The 26,753-nt window shown below is 44.2% G+C and overlaps 2 protein-coding genes across 2 annotated transcripts; one reads left to right on the top strand and one right to left on the bottom strand.

The window, feature by feature from the left end:
• The first annotated feature begins 10,592 nt into the window (after nt 1-10,592).
• Nucleotides 10,593-11,531, top strand: LOC142002608 (olfactory receptor 52P1-like). Its single transcript, XM_074978838.1, has one exon. It carries the CDS (start codon nt 10,593-10,595, stop codon nt 11,529-11,531), a length of 939 nt encoding a protein of 312 aa, XP_074834939.1.
• An 11,128-nt stretch (nt 11,532-22,659) lies between these two features.
• LOC142006838 (olfactory receptor 52P1-like) lies at nt 22,660-23,598 on the bottom strand. The gene has a single exon (XM_074983330.1). The coding sequence runs from the start codon at nt 23,596-23,598 to the stop codon at nt 22,660-22,662; it is 939 nt and encodes a 312-aa protein (XP_074839431.1).
• Nucleotides 23,599-26,753: the final 3,155 nt, after the last annotated feature.

The following is a 26,753-nucleotide window of genomic DNA, read 5'->3' as shown; positions in this document are numbered from 1 at the left end:
AGCACACAGAAAATCTAGGAAGTTTCTGGAGAATACTGGGGATAGCTTCCTGGTACAAATGTTGATGGAACTGAGCAGTGGCTGTTTACCACTTGAATTGCCGCTCACAAACAGGAAATAACTAGTAGGAGAAATAAAAGTGTGTGGCAACCTGAGGTGCGGTGATCACAAGAGGGTAGATTTGAGGAACCTTATAAAAGAAAGAAAGGTGAGCAGTCATATACAAACCCTTGATTTCAAAAGTGTGGACTTCAACTCCCTGAAATAAATGATGGGCAGGAACACCTGGGAAATGATGATGGGGAAAAGAGTTCAGGAGAACTAACAGTATTTTAAAAAAAGTCTTTCTGAAGGCATGGGAACAAACAATCCTGCTGTATGGTAAGAAACACAAATAGGGGAGGCAACCTGATTGGCTTAACAGGGAAATCATTGGTCAGGTTAAACTCAAAAAGGGTGTGTATAAAAAGCAGAAACTTGGACAACTGTGTAAGAAGGAGTGTAAATATACAGCTTGAAACTGCAAAGCAGTAATCAGGACAACAAAGGCACAATTGAAAGTGCAGCTGACAAGGGATGTGAACAGTAACAAAAAGGGTTTCTTGAGGCATGTAAAAATATTAGAGTTATCAGGGAAGGGGTGGTGCCGTTACTGGATGGGACAGATAACTTAGTGAAAGATGATGTAATAAAAGCTAACGTACTCATTTTTTTCCTCTGTCTTCATGGGCAAAGACAGCTCCCACATTACAGTGCTACACAGTATAATATGGAAAGGTGGAGGGTAGCCCTCAGTGCGGAATTAATGAGTTAAGAGTTATTTTGAAAAACTAGATGTACAGAGATCCATGGTCTGGATTTAATACATCCATGTATACTGAGAGAATTGACAGAGATCACTGGAGAGCCTTTGGCCATTATCTTTGAAGACTCCTGTAGATTGTGAGAGATCCCGGATGATTCGAAAAAGGCAATTGTAGTACCCATATTTAAAAAAAAAATAGGAAAGAAGAACAATCCAGGGAACTATAGACTGGTCAGCCTTACCTCAGAACCTGGGAAAATAAGGTAGGGGATCCTTAAGGAAACCATTCTGGAGCACTGGGAAAAGGAGAAAGTGATCAAAAGAAGTCAACATGGATTCACCAAGGGCACGTCATTCCTGAAGAGTCATTGAGTTAAGCCCCCTGCTTCAAGCAGTATCAACCCCAGCTAAGTCATCCCATACATGACAATGTTAAGGTGGGACATAAAAACCTCTAGGGATGGAGATTCCGCCATCTCTCAAGGCAATACATTTCAATGCTTCACCACCCACCTAGTGAGGCAGTTTTTCCTAATATCCAATCTACTCCTATCCTTCTGTAACTTCAGACCATTGCCCCTTGTTTTGCTCCCTGTCACCAATCAGAACAGTTTCTCTCCATCCTCTTTTAGAGCCCCAATTCAGGTTGTTGAAGTCTGCTATAAATCACCCCTCAGTCTTCTCTTCTGCAAACTAAATTAGCCAGAATCTCTCAGCCCCTCCTCATAGGTCATGTGCTCCAGCCCCTTAATCATTTTCATTACCCTCCACTGAATCTGCTTCAGCACATCAACATCCTGTCTATGCTGAGGCAACAACAACTTCTCTAGATCTGGTCAAAATGCTCTTCCTAGTGAACCTGATACGCCATTGACCTTCCTGGCTGCAAGGGCACACTGTTTAGTTATATTCAGTCTTTCATACACCATAACCCCTAGGTCCCTTTCCACTGTACTGCAGCTTAGCCAGTCGGTCTCCAGCCTATAACAATGGTTAGGATTCTTCCAACGCAGGTGCAGGACTCTACACTTCTCCTTGTTCAACTGCATCAGATTTTTTTTGGCCCATTCCTTCAATATATACAGGTCAGTCTGGATTCTCTTTCTATCCTGCAATGTATCTACTTCTCCTCCGAGCCTTGTGTCATTCATAAACTTGCTGAGGGTGCAATCCAGTCCCTCATCCAGCTCATTAATAAAGACATTGAACAACACCAGCCCCAGAATTGACCCCTGAGGCACTCCACTTGAAACCGACAACCGTCCAGTTACTGAGCCACTGACCTCTACCAACTAGGCCTCACTGTCAAGCCAGCATTGTATCCATCTGATAGTCCATGGATCCAAACCATACTTCCTTAACTTATGGGCAAGAATGTTGTGGGAGAATGTATCAAAAGCTTTGAGGTAAGGCTGACTGGTATATAGTTTCCTGGATAGTTCTTCTTTTCTGTTTTTAAAGATGGGCACTGCATTTACCTTTTTCCAAGCATCCAGAATATCTCCTGATCACAAGAGTCTTTAAAGATAATGGACAAAGGCTCAGAAATGATTTCTGCCAATTCCCTCTGATCCATGGATTTGTGTATATCGAGTTTTTCAAAGTAGCTCTTAAGTCCTTCCTTCCCCACCAAAGGCTGCCTTCCACCTTCCGACATTATAATGTCTAGCACCACAGTGGGGGAGCCGTCCTTGTCTCTGAAGACAGAAGCAAAACAACGTTCTTCACCTTTTCGCACATCATCTCTCACTAGGTTACGTCTTTCATTGAGAAATGGCCCCACACATTCCTTGATAGCCAGCTTATTGTTAACACGCCTGTAGAAATCCTTTTTGTTACCCTTCACTTCCCTTGCCAGCTGCCGTTCCAGTCGTGCCTTTGCTGTCCTGATTAGTGCTTGGCAGTTTCAGGCCATATATTTAAACTCCTGCTTAGTCATCTGTCCAAGTTTCCACTTCTTTTATGGAACCTTTTTCAGTTTCAGCTGACCAAGGATCTCCTTGTTGAGCCAAGGTAGTTACCTCCTATGTTTGTATTTCTTACTATGCAGCAGGAGTGTTTGTTCCTGTGCCTTCAGGAAGACATCTTTAAAATACTGCTAGTTCTCCTGAACTCATTTCCCCTTCATCTCCATTTCCCAGGCAATCCTGCCCATCAATTATTTCAGGGAGTGGAAATCTATTCTTTTGAAATCATGGGTCTGTATATTACTGCTCATCTTTCTTCCTTTTGTAAGGTTCCTGAAATCTACCACCTCATGATCACTGCAGTCCAGGTTGCCACACACTTCTATTTCTTCTACTAGTTCTCCCCTGTTTGTGAGCAGCAAATCCAATTGTGTAAAGCTCCTGCTCAGTCTCATCAGCACTGGTACCAGGAAATTATCCCCAACATTCTCCAAAAACTTCCTGGATTTTCTGTGTGCTGCTGTATCCGTCTCCCAACAAATGTCTGCATAATAATTGTTTCCCATGAGAACAAGTACATGTGATTTCCAAGCTTCTCTTATCTGTCCGAAGAAATCCTCATCTACCTCATCTCCCTGATCTGGCCATCTATATCAGGTACCAACTACAGCATCATCTGTATTACCTCCACCTAAGCTTAACCCAAAGACGCACAGTTGGCATTTCTCCCTCCTTATACTGGAACTGTGAGCAATCATACTGCTCCCTCACATAGAGTGAAGCTCCCTCTCATTTTCTCCCCACCTGTCTTTCCTAAATAGTTTATACCCTTCCATGAGTGTGCTCCAGTTTTGCGAATCGTTGCACCAAGTCTCCATTATTCCAGTCACTTCAAACTTCTTAGAATATGCCAGGGACTCTAGTTCCTCCTGTTTGGTTCCCAGGCTTTTCACAGTTGTGTACAAACACCTTAGAAAAATGGCTGATTGGCCCACTTTCTCCTCTTCAATCCAGGAATCCTTCTTTTTTGTACCCTACTCCTTCTCCACTTAACTCAGGGCTTGTGTCACTGTCTGGTGACAAAACTAGTTTAAAGCCCTCTTCACGAGGTTTGGAACCCTGACCACAAAGATGCTCTTTCCATTCTTCATTAGGTGAATGCCATCTCTTCCTAACAGTCCTTTTTCCTCAAACAGAGTCCCATGGTCAAAGAAACCAAATCCTTCTCTTCTGCCACAAAATAACTTCTTTGTGGCGATCTTCAGAAGAAGTTTGTTGTAGAACTGCCTTACATAGTGAATGCTAGTGGGGAGCGGGTAGGTTTAGAGGATAAAATAAAAAAAAAAAACATCCTAGACTGCTCTGAGAGAGGAGGTATTGGAATATTTAGCTATCATATGTGAAAAATCCTGGAAGCTGGGAAAAATTCCAGAAGACTGGAAAAGGTCAAATACCGTGTCCACCTATAGAAAGGGGAAAAAAAAGAGCAATGCAGGAAACTACAGACCAGTCAGTCTAACTTCTGTCCCAGAAAAGATAATGGAGCAAGTAATTAAGCAATTTACCTGCAAACATCTGGAAGAAAATAAGGTGAAAACTAACAGCCATCATGAACATGTAAGGAACAAATCATGATAAACCAATTGGATTGCTTCATTTGACAGGATAACACGTCTTATGCATATGGGAGAAGGAGTGGACGTGGTATACCTAGACTTTATTAAGGCATTTAATGCCATTTTACATAATATTATCAATAAATTAGGAAAATACAATTTGGAGGGGTCAGTTAAATGGTGGGTGCATAACTGTCTGGATAACTATTCTCAGAGAGTATTTATTAATGTTTTGCTGTCATACCGGAATGGTATAACAACTGGGATTCTGCGGAGGTATGTTTTGGGGCTGGTTCTACTGAATATCTTCATTGACAATTTAGCTGTTGGCATAAAGAGTACACTTATAAAGTTTACAGATGACACCAATCTGGGAGGGGTTTCAACTGTTTTGGAGGATAGGGTCATAATTCAATACGATCTGGACAAAGTGGAGAAACGGTGTGAGGTAAACAGGATGAAGCTGAATAAGGACAAATGCAAAGCATTCCACTTAGGATGGAAAAATCAGCTTCATACATACAGAATGGAAAGAGACTTTCTAAGAAGGATTATTGTGAAAAGGAATCTAGGGGTCATAGTGGACCATTGTTGGCCGGTGGCCGGGAAATGTGCGGTGAGGTACTCCCCTGGGTCCTAAGCAACCCAGCTTTTACTGTTAGAGCAGGCAGCTGCTAGCACACTCACCCACGGCCAGGCTGTAGTAACCAAACGGTTAAAGTTCTTTTGTTGTGCCGGCTGTGTTGCAGTGACAAAAGGGTTAACAAAATGGTTAGGCTCAGAGCTTAACTAGTTACAAGTTTATTTAAGCTACAGTTATAAGCGTGCGGTTACAAAAAGCTATTGTTTACTTCTTATATGCTAGCAAAGTACAGGTGTTAACAAGTTACGTTACAATCCAATACAAAGATATCTGTTACCATCTAACACAATGATATCTTGACACTAGTTACAGAGCTCTAATTCTTTAGCTGTGCACAAAAAAATTCAGAGACCTAGCATGGGTGTGTCTTACCCTCTCTGCATCTCTCAATACCAGCGTAGCCAAACTGGATCGGTCACTCAATTCCGCGGAAAGAAGAATACGAGGTTGGGTGTCCCCAGTTGTGGACCTCGGGAGGCAATCACCTGACCCAACCAGCAGGAAGTTGGTTGAATGCACTCAAAGTTAGAATTCTGCTGGGCCCATCTTTTATACCCCTTTTGGGTTACGTATTCTCTTTCTTCTCTTTGGTGCCAGATTATACTGGTCTGTCTTTGTGACGCCAGTTTGTTAAAAGGGCATTTCTACTTAGTTTGCACTTGTAAGACAAGAGATAAGCAATTTAGGAGTACAGGACATTCTTTTGTGTGGGCGGGGCACGTCCCCTTCTGGGTGATTGTGTGTGTGCATCATATTGATCAATGCCAGCTGGGGTGATTTCTTGAGGGTCCCCCCCCATCTCATGTTGACAGTCTGGCCTGTTAGCCTTCTAGCTGTACTTTCTGCTTCTCAGGGTCACGATAAGCCAGCATATCTGGGACTCTATGGCTACGTCTACACGTGCAGCCAACATCGAAATAGCTTATTTCGATGTTGCGACATCGAAATAGTCTATTTCGATGAATAACGTCTACACGTCCTCCAGGGCCGGCAACGTCGATGTTCAACTTCGACATTGCTCAGCCCAACATCGAAATAGGCGCAGCGAGGGAACGTCTACACGTCAAAGTAGCACACATCGAAATAGGGATGCCAGGCACAGCTGCAGACAGGGTCACAGGGCGGACTCAACAGCCAGCCGCTCCCTTAAAGGGCCCCTCCCAGACACAGTTGCACTAAACAACACAAGATACACAGAGCTGACAACTGGTTGCAGACCCTGTGCCTGCAGCATAGATCCCCAGCTGCCGCAGAAGCAGCCAGAAGCCCTGGGCTAAGGGCTGCTGCCCACGGTGACCATAGAGCCCCGCAGGGGCTGGAGAGAGAGCATCTCTCAACCCCCCAGCTGATGGCCGCCATGGAGGACCCGGCAATTTCGACGTTGCGGGACGCGGATCGTCTACACAGTCCCTACTTCGACGTTGAACGTCGAAGTAGGGCGCTATTCCTATCTCCTCATGAGGTTAGCGACTTCGACGTCTCGCCGCCTAACGTCGAAGTTAACTTCGAAATAGCGCCTGACGCGTGTAGACGCGACGGGCGCTATTTCGAAGTTAGTGCCGCTACTTCGAAGTAGCGTGCACGTGTAGACGCAGCTAATGAGGGCATCAAAGACTGTGCTGTCAGCAGCCGTTTCCGTGCCCTGTGTGCTCCTCAGTGGGGGGGGGGCAACGAGCAAGCTGGCTTGTAAGGGGGAGACTTTGTCTGGCTACAACCACAAACTAAATATGACTTAACATTGTGATGCTGTTGCAAACAAAGCAAACATAATTCTTGGATGCATTAAGAGGAGCCTAATTTGTCCTCATTTGGAGTATTGTGCCCAGATCTGGGCACCACATTACAAGAAAGATGTGGGGCAATTAGAGAAGTACCAGACAAGAGCAACAAGAATGATTAAAGGTCTAGAGAACATGAGTTCTACAGGAAGACTGAAAGCCCTGTGCTTGTTTTGTTTAGAAAAGAGATGACTTACAGGGGACACGATAGCAGTTTTCAAATACTTAAAAGAGGGTTACAAGGAGGCGGGGAAAAAATATTGTTCTTCTTGGCCTCTGAGGGGAGCAATGGATTAAATCTGCAACAAGGAAGGTTTAGTCTGGGCATTAGAAAACACTTCCTAACTGTCAGAATGGTTAAACACTGGACTAAATTGCAAAGGGAAGCTGCAGAATCTCCATTATTGGAGATATTTAAGAGCAGGTTACATAGACATCTATTGGGGATGGTATAGATGGTGTTTGGTCCAACTGAAAGGGCAGGGAACTGGACTGCATGACCTCCCAATAACTCTTCCAGGTCTAGTGTTCTATGATTCTATGATCTGAAGTGTAGTTATGCCCGGGTGACACCCTTTAGGAAAAATGATTAGAGTCTAGATAGCTGTTGTGAAGGGCCTATTCAGGTCAATGGCCCATTAGGGAAAAAATGTGCCTTAGGAGAAACGTAATCCATTACCTGGTGCACATTCATGAGAATGCTCTAGGAAGTGTATGAGTATTGGTACTGCAGTGATTGATGATCAAGATATAATATAGATAATGTCTCTATGGGAGTATGTGACCATTCCCCAGAATTGTGGACTCCATCTTCAGTGGTCTGTACTTTTCTCACAAGCTACTTTGGCACACAAGCTTTGAAATAAGGGTTTGTTGTCATATGCTAAAGCAAGATAAGGAAGCAAGTGGCATCATCTATGGTTCTTCACACCTCACATAAGAGGACGCTTGGATACACCAGAGGGATAAAAAAGACTGAACTGGGGGAACTGCTGGACCCTGTGCATGGAAACCTTGAGAAATAGAAGATACAAAGCAAACGTAGCTTGTGCTTTGAGAATCAGATAGACTGCTTGTGTTGTCAATAAAGGTGAGAGACTGCTCTTCTTCCTTCTTGATGTTCACTCAATAACAAGCAGGACATCTTCATGTCACCCTCCTATTTGTGAGTTCATTGATGGCGGATTAGTCAGTTCTAGAGCTGCAGATCTTATCACATCAGAGGCAGGTGTTGGTAGCTCTTGGAGGTGTGTGGGGCAGCAGGGACCTCTCAGATTGTGCCATCCCTTTACGAATTACTACTCTTCACTGGGGACAGTCTTGGCAAGGTCCAACCAAGCATCGACACTGAAGCTATATTTTTTCATCTGTGCCTTCAGCATGTCCTTACCTCATTTCCGCTGGCACCAAAAGCTCTGCTGTCCTTCCTCCAATTTAGAAAAAATAATCTATTTTTGAAGTTACAGATCAGACATTCAAACCACACAACCAATCCAACTAAGTTGTTGATGAATGATAATGGATTAACTCTTCCATGAAGATAGTGTATGTGCACCTATCCTCCCAAGAGGTATTTAGGATTCTCCTGAGACAGCTACTTCACAATCAATCTATCTAATATAGCAACCCAGCAGTCATGTAGCACTTTAAAGACTAGCAATATAATTTTAGGTGATGATCTTCCACGGCCCAGACCCGCTTCTTGCATTTTGTGTGATTGCAGTGTGATATACTTTGATATCCCTTTTAATCACTCAAAATCAACCTACTGACATTGATAAATTTGTTTATGATTTCCTCTAATAGCAGTATGACTTTAATAATGTGCATGGATGGAAAACCTCAGCTTGGCAACAAGCGTGGATTGTCATCCCCATGTTAAGGAAGGGGACCACTGGATATCAAAGTCAGAGCTTGGACCAGGGAAGTATATTTCAGCTCTGGGGTCCAAAGCTAGCAAGCTGGTGGTTATTTGTCTATAATCTCTGTGTTGTTGGATCATACAGTGGCTTCTCAGAGACCCTGCTCATAACAGCTGCTGGGAAAATCACTCCCTGGGTGAATATCCATGGAATGGTTGGACATGGAGAAAGTTTGAAGCTTTTCCTAGCAGAACATTGAATAAAAGGGACCAAGAAGATAAGTCTGAAGGCTCAGTGGAGCTCTAGTCCGAGGTGTCTCCTTGGGAGACAACCATTACACTTCACTCATCAGCTGCTTCAATTTCCCAACATCTTCTGACACACTGTGCAGACTCTTCTTTCCCATCACAGGCTGCCTCGATTCCAAAAGGACACTGCTCACCAGTGTTTTCTCCAACCTCCCCAGTCAACCCTCCATCCCACAATCTCTGAAATGCCTCATGCTCTCTACAGCTCTTCGTCGTGGCACATGGGAGCATCCCATCACATCTGCTACCTTGACTGGAGTGAGATAATTACTCTGTCATATTGTTGAGAAATCTTACAAATGGCAAGTGGCAAATCAGTCATCTTGCTTGCTACTTTTCTTACACCCCTACACTTCACATGGTGTTTCAAGGACAGCTACACAGGAACAAATGATAAGTTGAAAAGTTTGCACATTGTGTAATGAGACAAGGCAAGTGTGCTACATGTAAAAGCCTAGCAAAAATACAGATACTATGTGCAAAATCCACTGATAACTTCCTGAAACTGGAACAGAAGTAAAACTAAGGATGTTATGGGACCATTTGCTAACTAGGTCTATTAGTTATTAGTGCCAAGTGTTTCACATTCTCTCTTTAATGCAGAAATTTTCAAAGGTTCAAATCCTTATTTTTCCAATTGTGTCAAACTTAAGAATATCACATAAGCTGAATGTGTTCCACCAACGACGTGTGCGTAAGATCTTTCGTGTTACCTACATTGATCGCATTACTAACGAAGAGATTCTATGAAGATGTGGTCTGCGGAGACTGCAGGATGTTGTGGCAGAGCGTAGATTGCATCTTGCTGAACACATCTTGCGTCTTTCAGGTAATCTTCATCCAAAGGTAGCGATGCGATGGACACCAACTAAAGGAAAGAGAAAGAGGGGAAGACCACTGCAAACGTGTTGAAGCACGGTTAAAGAAGACTTTAAGAACATTGGTATAACATGGGAAGAAGCGGAAACAGTGGCATCAGACTGAAATCTCTGGAGAGCACTTGTTGCCCAATGTGCCCAGATGCAGAGGTGGACCTAAGTCTAAGTCTAAGTAAGTCAAACTTAATCAGTATTCGGGCACAAAATTGTTATAATTTAACCCCTTAACCGTTTTTGTTAACAATCAATAGATGGAACACTTTATGTCTATCACAATAAGATAGTATTCTAGATGTTTAATAACTTGTGTGACACTTCTCTGGAATTTCTTCAAGGTATCAATGACCATCTGAAACCAGTGAAGCAGGAGCAGGATACAGGATTCAAGTAGTTGCACATCAACCAAACTCAGAGGTAAAATTAGTTTTCTACGTCTACTTAAGATGCCCTGCTTATCATCCAAGAATCACATTGGCTCTTTTGAACAAAAAGTCACACTAAAACCTGATGATTAGCTACCCCCTTATTTGCTAAGTGCTAGTGCTCTTCCCACGACAGTCCCCCATCCTGTCAATATCACATATGTTCTTCTATTGAGATGTAGCTAGCTAAGCAGTTAGCTCCCTTTTTAAATGTCCCCATGTCACTACTCACCACCCCCATTTCAAGATTGGGTAACAACTATAAAAGATTGAGAGTAGTAGTCATAATAATGTGTGTAACTCCTGTCACTCTGCTTCCTCCCTTCAGAGACAACTTGACCATTTCTGGGCTCAATAGACCCTTCAATTTGTAATGGAAACTTTCAACCTAACCCAATCTAGCCTTTCAACATTCATCTTAATGGGTATCCCGGGCCTGGAAGCTGCTCATGTTTGGTTTTCTATTCCTTTCTCTACATGCTACTTGATCAGCCTATTGGGAAATGTTATGGTTCTGTTTGTTGTAGGCAAAGAGCAGACCTTGCACAAGCCAATGTACCTGCTGCTGTGCATGCTGGCACTCACAGACCTGGGTATCTCTACTTCCGTTGTGCCAAAGACATTGTGTATATTTTGGTTCAATTTCAAAGGCATTACCATGGTTGGGTGCCTCACCCAGATGTTCTTCGTTCATGCAACTTCTACTATGCACTCAGCTGTCCTTCTGACAATGGCCTTTGATCGGTATGTTGCCATATGTTACCCTTTGAGATATACCATCATCCTTAGCAATGCACGAATAGCTAACCTAGGGCTAATGGGTTTGATAAGAGCTGTTCTCTTCATAATGCCTCTGCCCTTGTTCCTGAGCAGGCAGCCTTTTTGCTCCAACCATGTAATTCCCCAAACACACTGTGACAACATGGCTGTGGTGAAAATGTCTTGTGGGGACATCACTTTCAACAGGTTATATGGCTTGGTGATAGCATTTCTAATCACCGGTTTAGACCTGATGCTTGTTGCCATCTCCTACAGTCTGATATTCAGGGCTGTCCTTAGAATCTCCTCCAAGAAAGCCCACCAGAAAGCACTCAACACCTGCACAGCCCACATCTGTGTGATGCTGAGCTCTAGTACTTTTTCCCTCTTCTCCAGTCTGTCACATCGGTTTGGCCAGGGCATCCCTCCCTATGTTCACATCACCCTAGCCAACCTCTATTTCCTTGTCCCCCCCATGCTCAACCCCATCATTTACGGGGTCAAAACCAAAGAACTTCGTGATAAATTTGTCAAATACACTTGCAGAAAATGATTGCTGTGGGAGACTGACTTTAAGCCTATTTGAAAAGGGGAAAATGTATATCTGCTACTGAATCAAGGGTTCTCCATTCTAGACTGGCTGATCTCATTACTGTGGAAGTTCAGAGCCTGAGAAACTTCACATATTTCACAATGATTTTTCTATGTCACATCTTTCCGGAAGCCTGGAAAACAAACCAAATTTTGCTGAAGCAAATGCTACCACAGGAAAGTCGCTACAGGAATTGGAGAAGAACTATTAGAACTTACTGTTGAGAGTTATAGTGACAGAGAGATAGCCATGTTAGTCTGTATTCTATCAAAACAAAAAAGAAATCATGGAGCAGTTTAAAGCCTAACAAAATAATTTATGAAGTGATGAGCTTTCGTGGGATAGACCCACTTCTTCAGGTCACAGCCTTAGCAGAACAGAGTCAATATAGAAAGCACAGAAGTCCAAAAATTGTTATCAAGTTTGACAAATCAGAAAAAAAAATATCAAGACTGGCAAATTCAGAAGAGCAGAGAGGCAGCAGGAGAGAGGTCCGGGGTGAGGAAGTTAAGAGGTAGATAAAATGAAGTGTGTAAAAGAGCCCTTATAATTGGCTAGGTAATTGCTGTCAGAGTTCCAACCACATTTTAATGTGTGAAATTTGAATATAAATGACATTTCTGAGCATTCCCTCTGTAAACGGTGGTTAAAGTTCCTTTTCAGTAAAACACGGACTTTCAGGTCATTAACAGACTGGCCCACTCCATTAAAGTTCTGGCTGACAAGTTTGTGTGTTAGGAGGTTTTTTATGTCTGTTTTGTGTCCACTCATTCTTTGCTGAAGAGTGTTTACAGTCTGTCTTGCATACATGGTGTGTGGGCATTGTTGGCACATGATGGCGTATATGATGTTAGTTGAGGAACAGGAGAACGTGCCCGTGATTCTGTGAATAACTTGGTTTGGTCCAGTGATTGTATCTCCAGATCTGAAGAAGTGGGTCTGTCCCATGAGAGCTTATCACCTAATAAATTATTTTGTTAGTCTTTAATGTGCTATATAACTGTTTTTTTTTATTTTCGTGAGAGTTATGAAACTGTTTCTTTGAAATCTGAACTGAATTTCTCTGAATTTGAGAAGAATGTACACCAGAAGGTGATCGACCCTATTTACACCCCTAATGGTTGGCACTCTGCCACAATGAATTAATAAATCGGTCAAAGTGGGTATGGATAAGAAAGTGAGAATACCTGCAGTGGAAAATTACATACTGCATTGATGGAACCATTCCTAGTCCCTATTCAGACCCTTTCTGATTGTGTCGAATTTGCACATGAATCTCCACTCAGCAGTTTCACGTTCCAATCAATTTTTAAACTGTTTTAGCTTGAGAATGACAAATTTGAAGTTTGTAACTGTGCACCCAGGGGGTTAAAATATTTTCCAGCTGGTTGTTTGTATGTTATTAGTTTTGACTGGACAAACTGGACTGTCTGTATGCAAAAGAATAAAAGGACACAAGCAGACATTTAATCTACACAACTCATCGCATTCTTTTACCTGTCCCTGTTCTAATGCTTGGAAGGAGGAAACAGCAGGGCAGGGGACCCTGGTGGGATGTGCTATTCATGACCAGACCAGTGAGCCAAAGCTCTGGGCTTCTGAACTCCTGGTGTTCCACATGATCACTGTCAGTAGCAACTGACCATTGACTAATCTGGGTGTTTGAAACATTCTCCCACTTCTAAAAATTCCCTGAAATTGATTATAGCCTTTGGGCTTTTGGAGATCTGTATGAGCATTCTCCCTCACTGCAAAGTGGTATGGGGATTATTCAAATGCCAGTAATATGCCAGGATTCTCCCTTCCACAGGAACCACATTTATTATCCTTGGGTGACAAAAAACATGAGGCAAGTCCATTAGCTTTCCCGTTGGGACACTACAGATGCCTATTCCTTATAAGGCATTCTGGGTGAATCATTATTGTTAGTTCCAAAATGCCTGTCCCCATTGCTGGGGCCTGTACCAGCACCTTCACCGCTGCCATAAGTGTATTGCACCAGGTATGAATACTCTGCCAAATCCCATCAGACCTAGAAAGGAGAAATGGCTCTTAGTATCAATGAACCAGACAAGTTTTGGACCAACAGTTCTCTCCACTGGTCCATTCTCTGTCCCTTGTGTCTGCATTCTGACTCCTGCAAGGCTGCCACAGCCTGTGTGGTGCCCCAGGCAGGGAAGCCAACAAAAACACAGTTCGGAATGGGAAAATAAATCTCTCCAAACAGCAAAACACCTCCAGTCCCTTCCCTGCTCCCTTCAGCTTAACCCGTGCTGACACAATGCCAGTTTGTGCCCCTACCACTGCCTTAGCCAATTGGTTAATCACCTCCCCCCACGAGGACCTCACTGCATCCTTCTGTCTTTGCTCGAGCAAATTTTCAATTACTTGATAGGGCAGTTGCAAAACAGTAACAGGCAGAACCAACCCAGGACCTCTGGAGGTTAGTGCATGGGGCTCTATCTCTGAAGCAAAAAGCTGGCGGCTTCCCACATTATGCTGAAGAGGAGACTTGTTCTTTCTGTAACTGATTTATGTTACATGGGACAATGAATCACAGCCAGCAGGGAGGGGATTACATCTGCACTTTAGCTCTGTCCACTTACTGGGATGAAAAATACCTTCACCTAAGATTGTGTCCATTGCAAAACTATGGCTCTCTCCCCCTTTTAGCACCCTCACTTTTACCTGCCTGACATCTCATTCTCTAATTCTAAGGGTGGCATTTTTGTTTGCTTTTTGTTTTCCAGAAAAACAGTCTCTCTTCCAGAATAATTTTGTGAGCATCTACAGAACACAACTGCTGTTTGAAAATAATTTTGAAATAGCAGGCAGCTTATTCTGAATTTGGTAACCCCATTCTTTGTAATAATATTACTTTGTAATAAACTCTGTTTGGATAATGTTAATGTAGTGATCAGTGAGTCAGGTCCAGTGTGAAGAGGGTATCCCAGACAGGGGACTCCCTACCCACTATACTAATTGAAAATGATGAGATTGGGCTTCCACCTCCCAAGAATTCAACTCCCAGCCACATTACTATCACTACGACTCTGCCACACAGTACACTGGAAAGTGAGTGCTTGAGGTCAGGGACAACTCTGGGTACAGGTAGTGGGAGAGAGCATTCAGATCCTTTTGCCAGCCCGTTCCCCTGGGGCAGTGCAGGAGCCAGTAATAATTCCCCACTTACACTGGGATACAGAGATAAACCAGTGGATTGGTTGGATTTTAAGTGCATAAGAAGAAGACTTACTTGCATGAAGTCTTGATTTAAATGACACAAAAGATTGTGCTCCAAAGAAAGAATCTGGTCATAGTAAAAGCTGTTTCAAAACTGCTTCAATCGAAGGTGAAAGTCTAAGCCAAAGCAGCAGTTTATTTTAAAGGGAACTCTCAGAAATTAAACAGCCAGGGAAATGGGGCAGATGAATGAAGTCTGAAGAGAAGTGCTTGAGAAAGGCAGGGGAGAAGCTAAATTTGGTGGCAGACCAGGAAGGAGAGCAGACCAGCTAGCAGCAGCCCCAGGGGTGATGAGCTGAGGGACGGCAGAATATCCTCCTGGACAAATATCCACATTTCCTTCCCTGAACCTGCACCTCCAGTCTCTTAATTCGCTTTTGGTGATTGCAAGGGCTTTCAGACCACGGGTAACCAAATTGCAAGGAAAGCAGACAGCCGCAGCTGCGTGTGCGGGGGTACAGTAGGAAATACAACATCTTGTAACATTCACATACAACATAGAACAGCTGAGACACATTGTTCCTTGTTCTAGTGACTTTAATTCACTTCCTTGGACTTTGCACCATTTAATAACCTATAACAGGCCCCTGCTCTTTGGTTGGTGCCTGGCTCCCCTACCTGACCCAGCCCTATGGGACGCCTCCTCCTGCTGTTCCTGCTTATGCTGCAGCAAAACAGCTAAGGAGACAGGAGCATGGGGAGGGGAGAGGCTCCGTCAGCGATGGGCTCAGGGGAAGGAGGCTTTCGGTGGGAAGTGGCTGGGGACTCAGCGGGGAGAGAGAGCATGGACAAGAAGGCAGAGAGCTGCCGGGGTCTGGTGAGGAAAGCAGGCTGAAATCTCACTGGGCCAGTTCTAGAAACCAGCCTGAGGATGTCTCACGGCCACCGTCAGCGGTGAGGCTGCAGGAAGGGTGTCTGCTCCCCCCAGTTGGTGCCTGTACGCATTGGGATCGTTCCACTTTCCTCTTGGACACCAAGTGACGCTTCTGGTGGTATGGCCCAGCCTTGGAGGGCCAGCTCAATCTGAGGGTCTCCCCTACAGGGGCAGTCCAAACAGCGAGTAATGGGGATCAGTCAAGTCCAGCATTTGTATAAGGGATGAGTGTCCTTTTAAGGCTGCCCTGCGGCAGGCCCTCCTTTTCCTTACTTGTTCAGCGGCAGATTCTGCCTTCCCTGTAGCTGTGGGGGACAATTCAGCTCTCAAACTTGTTCTGCCCCTTCGTGAGCTGCTCCCCTGCGTTCTTGCATGTCTCAGGACCTTTTCTTCAGACTTGATTTCTCTGCCCCATTTTACTGAGAATTTACTCTCTGAACGTGTGGGTTCTCTGCACACAATGTGAAATGGACCTACAAGTTCAGTGGCTTGGGGAAGTAATACTGCTGCTTTGGGTGGGTCCGTGTTAGTGGGGGGTTTGAAGCAGCATTTACCATTTCCAGAATCTTTCCAGGAAGCACAGTGAGAAAAACAACATTTCCATTAATTTACTTAATGCACTTGTGCTCTGGAGAGTACTTTCTCTGAGTGCCTTTGCAGTGTCTAAATCCAAAAATCTAAGAGTGAGGAGCGAGTCATACTGGCTTTCTGATCTATTACATAGTCAGTACCCATGACCAACCATCCACTTATTACGAAATAAGTTCAAGAGGCCAAATAGCAAATCCCCGATTCAGGGACATAACCCCTTCACAAATAGTACAGGAAGAAGTGCCTGTGTGACACCAGTCTCTGGAAAGCCATTCCATGCAGTAATGGTACCTTCACCTTACTCAGAGGGTGTGTCTACATGGGCACAAATCTTTGAAATAGCCATGCTAATGGCCATTTCGAAGGTTACTAATGAGGCGCTGAATTGAATATGTCAGCTGGTCTCAGAGTGATACCCATGTTAGTCTGTAGCTTCAGAAAAACAAGCCGTCCTGTAGCACTTTAAAGACTGACAAATTTGTTTATTAGGGAATGAGCTTCCAAGTTTATCTTACCCATGGAAGCTCATTACCACATAAACAAAAAAAAAATAGTCTTTAAGGTGGTAGAAGACTACTTCTATCAGCTTGTATGAGCTGCATGAGTTACACATCTCTAAAATTCAACTCATCTTCTACCTAATAAAAACTATAGTCAAAATCTTTTCTGAGTTTTTCATTACTCCAGGGGAAATGGCTAGCAAAGTGTCCCCACTTCAATGTTCCCTTTGCCCAGAGGCCTACCTGTCCTCAAGGACTCCCCTCTCCTTTCCTCCAGAAAGGGACCCACTGGTTAGTGGAAAGGGACCTAGGGTTTATGGTGAAAGAAAGGCTGGATATGAGTAAACAGTGTTCCCTTGTGGCCAAGAAGGCTAATGGCATATTAGGGTGCTTTAGAAGGAGTTTCTGAGCAGATCTAGAGAAGTGGTTGTTCCCCTGTATTTTGCGCTGGTGAGGTCATATATGGAATATTGTGTTCAGTTTTGGAGCCCCCACTATAAAAAGGATGTGGATGTGCTGAAGGAGGTTCAGTGGAGGGTAAGAAAAATGATTAAAGGGCTGGAGCACGTGACCTATGAGGAGAGGCTGAGGAATTTGGGCTTGTATAGCTTACAAAAGAGAAGACTGAGGGGTGATTTAATAGCAGTCTTCAGCTTCCTAAAGGGGTGCTCTAAAGAGGATGGAGAGAAATTGTTCTCATTGGTGACAGGTAACAGGACAAGAAGAATGGTCTGAAGCTACAGAAGGAGAGGAGAATATTAGATATTAGGAAAAACGACTTCATCAGGCAGGTGGTGAAGAGCTGAAATGTGTAGCCTTGACAGGTGGTAGAATCTCCATCCCTAGAGGTTTTTAAGTCCCACCTTTACAAGGTCCTGCCTCAGATGACTTAGCTGGAGTTGATCCTGCTTAATCCTGGTCTCCAGGACCAGATGGCATTCACCCAAGGGTTCTGAAAGAACTCAAATGTGAAATTGCGGAGTTATTAACAGTGGTTTGTAACCTATCCTTTAAATCCACTTTGGTACCAAATGACTGGAAGACGGCCAATGTAACACCAATATTTAAAAAAGGCTCTAGAGGAGATCCTGGCAATTATAGACCGATAAGTTTAACATCAGTACCAGGTAAATTAGTAGAAACACTAGTAAAGAGTAAAATTGCAAGGCACATAGAAGAGCACGAATTGTTGGGCAAAAGTCAGCATGGTTTCTGCAGAGGGAAGTCGTGTCTGTCTAATCTATTAGAATTCTTTGAAGGGGTTAATAAACATGCGGACAAGGGGCACCCAGTGGACATAATATACCTAGATTTCCAGAAAGCCTTTGACACGGTCCCACACCAAAGGCTTTTATGTAAATTAGGTGGTCATGGGATAGGAGGAAAGGTCCTTTCATGGATCGGAAATTGGTTAAAAGACAGAAAACAAAGGGTTGGAATAAATGGTAAATTTTCACAATGGAGGGGGGTAACTAGTGGTGTTCCCCAGGGCTCAGTCCTGGGACCGATCCTGTTCAACTTGTTCATCAATGATCTAGAAAATGAGGTAAGCAGTGAGGTGGCAAAGTTTGCAGATGACACCAAGTTGTTCAGGACAGTCAAAAGCAAAAGGGATTGTGAAGAACTACAAGGAGATCTCAGCAAACTGAGTGATTGGGCAGCAAAATGGCAAATGAAATTTAATGTGGGTAAGTGTAAGGTAATGCATGTTGGAAAAAATAACCCAAATTACACGTACTACATGATGGGGTCAAATTTAGCTACGACAGATCAGGAAAGGGATCTTGGAGTTATAGTGGATAGTTCTCTGAAGACATCCACGCAGTGTGCAGCGGCAGTTAGTAAGGCAAATAGGATGTTAGGAATTATTAAAAAAGGGATCGATAATAAGACAAAAGATATCATACTTCCCCTATATAAAACTATGGTACGCCCACATCTCGAGTACTGCGTGCAGATGTGGTCTCCTCACCTCAAAAAAGATATATTGGCATTAGAAAAGGTTCAGAAAAGGGCGACTAAGATGATTAGGGGCTTGGAAAGGGTCCCATATGGGGAGAGGCTAGAGAGACTGGGACTTTTCAGTTTGGAAAAGAGGCGATTGAGGGGCGATATGATAGAGGTATATAAAATCATGAATGGTGTGGAGAAAGTGAATATAGAAAAATTATTTACCTTTTCCCATAATACAAGAACTAGGGGACACCAAATGAAATTGATGGGTAGTAGGTTCAAAACTAATAAAAGGAAATTTTTCTTCACACAGCGCACAGTCAACCTGTGGAACTCCTTGCCCGAGGAGGCTGTGAAGGCCAGGACTCTATTAGGGTTTAAAAAAGAGCTTGATAAATTTTTGCAGGTCAGGTCCATAAATGGCTATTAGCCAGGGATAAAGTATGGTGCCCTAGCCTTCATAACAAGGGCAGGAGATGGATGGCAGGAGATAAATCACTTGTCTTCTGTTCTCCTTCTCTGGGGCACCTGGCATTGGCCACCGTCGGCAGATGGGATGCTGGGCTTGATGGACCTTTGGTCTGACCCAGTATGGCCATTCTTATGTTCTTATGTTCTTATGTAATGCAGGGGGCTGGATGAGATAAACTCCTTAGGTCCCTTCCAGCCCTATGAGTCTATGATTCCTCTCTCCTGTGTGGCACAGTCCTCATCATGGGAACATGCTTGGGCCCAGGATTGCTGGGAGGAAGAACCCCAGTCAGTTCATGGTCACTCGGGCCAGGGTGTCCCCACTCTGGCGCGACTCTGTTCACACTGAAGACTTCCCTGACAGTATGAACCACTGAACTGCCACAGAATCATAGAACACCAGAACTGGAAGGGACCTTGAGAGGTCATTGAGTCCATCTCTCTGCCTGCCTGGAAGGACTAAGCACCATCTAGACCATCCCCGATTATTGACTAACCTGCTCTTAAAAATCTCCAGTGATGGAGATTCCACAACTTCCCTAGGTAATTTATTCCTAAGGGATACAGCTTCGACCAAATTGAATTTATTAAACAGCAACTGTAAGAAAAAATGGGAAAGGTTCCAGGAAACAGAACCCTGCTTTGTGGGCACTGGACATCACACACAGCTATCGCTGTCATGTAATGAAAATAAATGGGGTGTCTCTTAGATTTCCCAGTCATCCTGCCCAGACCCTGGCTGTGATACTTCAGGAAAGGAACCTGCTCCGGCAGTGGACATGCGCCCTTCAGGGGTAGGTGGCAGGATCCTACTCCCCAGTATGGGCCTTCCATCAGTTTCATGTCACCAGTTCTGAGTTCAGTCACCAAGTCCCTATAGTCTGGTGAAGTTTCCCTCTCCTGGCCCCTCTGCTCGTGGTTGCTAACCCTGGTTGTTGATTGTGCTTGGCTGCTAGGTTTCTCATAGCCTGGCCGACACCCACTGTGCTGTCTCTGGCTCCACAGGTCCCACTGTAGCTCCACCCTGGTTCTCAGCTGGCACAACTCTTCTGTGCTGACCCAGCTCCCAGTTCCAGCCTGTTCCAGCTGCTCTGCCCTGGCCCAGTGATGCTTCTCTGGCTCCAGCTCTGCCCGCTGGGATTCTCCGCTGGCCCTTGTGTTTCTGGCTGCTGCTCAGGAGTTCAGATTGATATTTCCAACAATCAATGGTGAATAATACTTCTCAAATAGCTCCAAAGGAACCTCAGGCATGTTCATGGTAAAAACACAATAAAATCACTATATTATGTATTACTAATTACGTTCAGTGGTAATAATCAATGTACATCTTTTTAGTAAAATAAGTCTTTCACTGTAAGTCTCTGAACATCATCATGTCATCGATGATGGTAGACTATTTCTGTTGTTGGTCATACAGTTCAGCATTAACCCATGCAAAGATTTCTTTCCTAGGTGCAAAGTCTACATAACAGATTTTGTCTTGCTGCATGTGCACCAGAGCATCTAGAATAGTTTCTAAAAGTTTCTCATGCATCTTTTTGCACAGTCTTTGTCTTATCCAGGTCATCTGAGAAAACAGTCTTTCTAATGCCATCTTTCAAATGCAGCTTGCTAAAAGAGAGCAATAGCTATGAAAGAGCAACCAGACCAAGTTCGACAACGTACATTTCCCCAGTGGCATCCATTGACTGGAGACCGTCAATCCAAAAATGATAGATTTGGTTGTTCAGAGTTTGACAATAGTGATCCACAAGGAAACCTCTCCAGTGCTACTCCAGATGTCCAAAGTCTCCACAGTACAATGACAAAAGTGAGATATTGGTTGTGAAGGCCTTACAACTGCAAGTGATTCAATCACCAGGACATTCAGTGGCAATTGCATTTTTAGAAACTCCACAGAGGAAATATTGATAATTATTTTTATGTCTTGGGGAAAGGAATGTTTAGTATGTCATTTGAAGTTTCCATCTGAAAGTTAATCCAAAACTGTCTGCGCGAATGGGTAAGTTATTGGAATCCAAGGTGGTGGTGTACTTTAACACTGAACTATCACCCTTATTTTCCAGTCTTCCCTCCTTTATTTTCACTCCAAGCAGTGAAAGGCATGTATGAAAGGGAGCACAGCAGTTCTATCTGATCAAGGATGTAAAGGAAGGAAGCATGGTTTTCTCAAAGGATACATCTACATGGAAGGTGCTATTTTGGGATACCATCATATGCAGATACATTCGTATCCCAAAATAGCTGCCCACATCTACGTAACGTGCCCATTGTCTCAAAACAGTTTTCAAGATAAAGGGGACAGTATTCTGGCATCCCTGTACACCTCATCACATGACAAATACAAGGATGCCTTAAAATAGGGCTTTATTTTTGCACACGGCACCATTTAGACAGCTCCATGTGCTGAAATAGCTTAGTTCGAGTTTGTGTTGTCACAGAGTCACAGCCTAACAGTGCAATTTATTATTTTTAAGCAATCATAGATAAAAGCAGTAAATTTAGAACACCCCACTTAGTCTCCTAACATCAGGAATGTATGGAGTCATTGACCACAGATTTTCAGTGGCCAGCTGATCTCTTCCTAGGAAGAAGGTGTATCAAGAAAATAATGTCTGTCAGATGTCTTCAAAGAAGTGCTCCAAAGGCCTCTATATTAGCTAATCTTGTATGCCTTCTATAAAATGTACAGATCATAAAGACCCCTACAGGATCATCAATTCACCTAATTTCAATAAAGAAATATGAGAAGCATCTAGATTCATGTTTTCCCTCCACTTCTCTTCTTTCATTCTCACTTAATGCACTTGTTTGTCCACTCTTCCTATTCTGATTACCAGCTGTGGCAGGCATTAGTTTGCACATGCTAAATTATGTGATGTTCTTTTCTTTTCCATCTGAAGTGGCTGAGTGCACGTCATACATTTGCAATTGCTTTCAATAAATTTCTGTGTTACAATGCCTCAAAACCAGAATAAATCAGTCCAGGTTTGAAAACACAATTTCCAAAGGAAACATTCCATTCAGTGGGGTTCTCCCCCTGTCCCCCCAACTTTCTGAAGTATTGGACATAGAAAAACAAGGAAAAACTGGTTCCCTAGATCTCTGAATTATTGCAGATGAATTGAGCATTGAAATTCCCTTCTTTGTCATTGGCTAACAGAACCATAGATTCAGATCATTGAACTGATTTTAAACCCTGTTCACATAGGTTCTAATGAAAAGCCACCTTCTTTCAAACCCAGAGGTGTTCCTTATGATCCTGGAATGGTCATGGAAAGGACTTGTGCCAGGCTGGGGAGCGAGAGGTAATGATGAAAGACAGCAAATAATGGTGATCAACAAAGGGGAGAACAGTGTCTGGTGATACTGTGATAAGATGTTAGATGGGAGGAAGTTTAAAGAACGAGAATCTTTCCTCTTCTTATGCAGGTTCACATTCAGGGCCCTCAGGCAATCACATTCTGCAGAGGTATTTGCCCACTTTCTCACGAAGCTCCTTGGTGTTGACTCCATAAACAATAGGGTTGAACATGGGAGGGGTGACAAAATAGATGTTGGAAAAAATCATATGAACATAGGGAGCTACACCCTGGCCAAATCGGTAAGACAGAGAGGCGAAGAGGCCAGGGGGATAAGACATCAGTATAACAAGGATATGAGCTGTGCAGGTACTAAGGGCTTTCTGGTGGGCTTTCTTGGAAGAGATTCTGAGGAGAGCCCTGATGATCAGAATGTAGGACAGGGCAATAAGCATCAGATCTACTGAGACAATTACAAGGGCCAACACCATGCCATAAATTCTGTTTACAGTGATGTCCCCACATGACAACTTTGCCACAGCCATGTGGTCGCAGAATGTGTGTTGGATCACGCGGTTGGCACAAAATGGCAGCCTTCTGACAATTAGGGGCAGAGGAAGAAAGAACAGAATAGCTCTGATCACACCCACTAGCCCAAGCTTAACTGTTCGGGCATTGGTAAGAATGGTACTGTATCTCAAAGGGTTACATATGGCAACGTAGCGATCAAAGGCCATTGTCACAAGGATACCTGAATGCACAATAGAAATTGCTTGAAAGAAAAACATCTGGGCAAGGCAGCCGTCCAACGTAATGCCTTTCCACTTGAACCAAAATATCGACAGTGTCTTTGGCATGACACATGTAGACATGCTAACATCTGTGAGTGCCAGCATGCAGATCAGAAGATACATTGGCTTGTGCAAGACTTTCTCTGTCCCTACAATAAAGAGAATGGTGAAATTTGCAAACAGGCCGATAACGTAGCAGGTACAGAAAGGGATGGAAATCCAGATGTGGGCATCTTCCAAGCCAGGGATTCCCACTAGGGTGAATATTGAAGGGTCAGAGGGTGTGAGGTTAAAATCTGCCATGAGGCGGGTGATGCATTCAATGGGGTTCAGAAATCCTCAAGGTGCCTGTGAGAGGTGAGAAGAAGAGACAGGTGATTACACACTGGATAAAAAATAGCATGGCAGATTATTTATAGTTATTAACCCTCTACACAAACAGCGACGTGGCCAAGTTTGCAGATGTCACCAAATTATTTAAATCGTAGTCTAATTCAGCAAAGTCCTGAGAGGGAGTTACCCAAGCCAGGCAAGCGTGTAGAATGATGGCAAAAGGACTTCCACTTCAATAGCTGCAATGTGTATGCCCTCTGGAGGGAATAGCTTGAAGTCTCACCTGGGCACCATGGTACATAGCTCTGGAAACCTCTGTTCCCTGTGCAAGTATGGCCAGAAAGTAAGGAAAGGATTTGGAATATGGAGGGGTGGGATGGAGAAGCCCACATAAAATGAATCACCAGGAGATTGGCCAGTCAATATTTCACTCTACTCTAGAGTCCTTTAGTTATTACTGATATCCTTCTCGCACGGGTTACCGAAGAGCTAAAGGGGTACAGTAAAGAACAATGAGAAGGACCAATCACCCAGGGAAATGCATACAGAGAGAGGCTGAGAAGACTGAGGCAATGTGGGGAGGAAGGAGCCTGCCAGCCAGGCTGTCGGTGAGGTAAATGATCTGCCTAGGGGCTTCTTCTGCCCAGTGCTGGAAGCAAGACCCGCACTGCTGGGGGTGTAGGCAGGTGCAGCAGGGCTGTCGGTGGAAGGAGCACAGCAGAGACAGGGCAGTGAGGGGATGCACCTGTAAAGGGCCCAGGGGTGGGCAGCAAAGCTGACACAAACCCAGCCACCTCCTACACCTACTCACCTGCCCCCACAACAAGCAGCCAGTGCTGGCTGGACAGAGACCTGTGGTAAGTGGGGTCTGCTGCCCAGGAGAAAGCCAGCAGCAGGGACTGCATTAATGGACCAGTGGGGGAAAGGGATGGCCCCACGCACTGCAGCTTTGCCAATCACCCCCAGATTTTCACACCCACCCATCATCAGCCCCGGACCCCATCACTCACCTATGGTGGATGGGCCGCTAGGGAGCAAGGATCCAACCAGCAGGAGGACATCGGGAGGAGAGACAGCAAATTTGGGAAAAGGTGCTAATTTTTAAAGAAAAAAAGCAGTGACACCAACCAGAGGGCTGAAACCGTGTCCTGTCCCATTAAAACCAGAATAAACGGTCACCCTCAGTATGTACATCTAGGAAGAAAGAATGTAGGTGATGCTTACATGATTGGGCATTATCATTAGAAAATTAGAGACTCTGAGTCACAGAATAATAGAATACAAGGACTGGAAGGCACCTTGAAAGGTCATCAAGTCCAGCCCCCTGCTGTCATGGAAGGACCAAACACCGTCTAGACCCTCCTGGATAGACATTTGTCAAACCTGTTCTCAAATATCTCCAGAGATGGAGATTCCACAACCTCCCTAGGCAACTTATTCCAGTGTTTGACCACCCTGACAGTTAGGAACTTTTTCGTAATGTCCAGCCTAAACCTCCCTTGCTGCAGTTTAAGCCCATTGCTTCTTGTTCTATCCTCAGAGGCCAAGAAGAACAAGTCTTCTCCCTCTTCTTTATGACACCGTCTTAGATACCTGAAAATCATGATCATGTCCCCCCTCATTCTTCCCTTTTCCTAACTAAACAAGCCCAATTCTTTCACCCTTCCTTCACAGGTCATGTTCTCTAGATCATTGATCATTCTAGTTGCTCATTTCTGGACCCTTTCCAAATTCTCCACATCTTCCTTGAAAGGCAGTGCCCAGACCTGCACACAATACTCCCGCTGAGGCCCATCCAGCACAAAGCAGAGTGGAAGAATAACTTCTCGTGTCTTGCTCACAACACACTTGTTAATGCATCCCAGAATCATTTTTGCTCTTTTTGCAAGAGTATCACATTGTTGACTCATATTTAGCTTGTGATCCAGAAGAACCCCTAGATGCCTTTCTTCCATACTCCTTCCTAGACAGTTGCTTCCCATGTATGTATGTGTGAAAGTGACTGTTCCTTCCTAAGTGGAACACTATGCATCTGTTTTTATTAAGCTTCACCTTCTCTGAGTGTGGTTGTCCAGCCAGCTTTGCAACCAACGTCTAGTAGTCTCATCTAAGTTGTAGTTGCCTAGTTTATAGACAAGAATATCATGCGAGACGTCATCAAATGCCTTACTAAAGTCTAGGTGTACCACATCCACCACTTTTCCTATACCCACAAGGCTCTTTATCCTATCGAAGAAGGCTATCAGATTGGTTTGACATGATTTGTTCTTTACAAATCCAGCCTGGCTGCTCCCTATCACCTTACCACCTTCCAAGTATTTGCAGATAATGTCATTAATTGCTTGCTCCAGTATCTTTTCGGGCACAGAAGTTTCTGAGTGTGAGAGAGAATTAATACAACAAAGATGCCAGTGTGAGTCTGTGGCCAAACGAGACAATAGAATGTAATCTTGAGGAGAGAGATGGACATGATTAAACTCCTGTATTTGGCACAGGTGGGAGCACTGCTGGAATATGAGCCCAGTGCTGATGCCCACTACTAAATATGGAGGTTGTCCTGTTATAAGGGGTTCAGAGAAGAGTCCCAACACTTACCAAAATATGGGAAATCCTGCCTGATAGTGCAAGCCTCAGAGATCTCACTTTGTTTATTTAGTGCTGGGAAATATCCCAGTTCTGGCCTTGGTCTAACGACAACACCCACACCATTGACTCCAGCAGCACTGCACACCAGTCTGGGAATATACTGCTCCCGGTCCCCACAGCCCCCAGTGCTGCCTGCCGGTTTCTGCACACCCCAGGCCTCTCCCAGAATGCTCAGCAGTGCCCATTTCTGTGTGTCCAACCCCCACCTTACCCCAATGTCCTTGGCATTGTCAGCTGCTCCCTGTACACCCTGGTCAACACCCACATCCCTAAGCACTGGACACTTCCCTGTGCACACATCCATCCCTACACCCACAACCCCTGTAGTCCCTGCTTCTACCTGTGCACCCTTCCTGCCACTCCCATGATCACCAGTGCCGCCCACCTGACAAAGCATCCACTTTCTGCCCACAACCTCCTTTTCTGGCAACTTCCCCACATAAGTTCATCACCCTGACAACCTCCAGCCCTGCCTCACC

This window comes from Carettochelys insculpta, chromosome 1 (assembly GCF_033958435.1).
Source record: "Carettochelys insculpta isolate YL-2023 chromosome 1, ASM3395843v1, whole genome shotgun sequence".
Lineage (NCBI taxonomy): Eukaryota > Metazoa > Chordata > Testudines > Carettochelyidae > Carettochelys > Carettochelys insculpta.
Note: the sequence above shows the minus strand (reverse complement) of the source record. Positions and strands in the feature narration are given on the sequence as shown.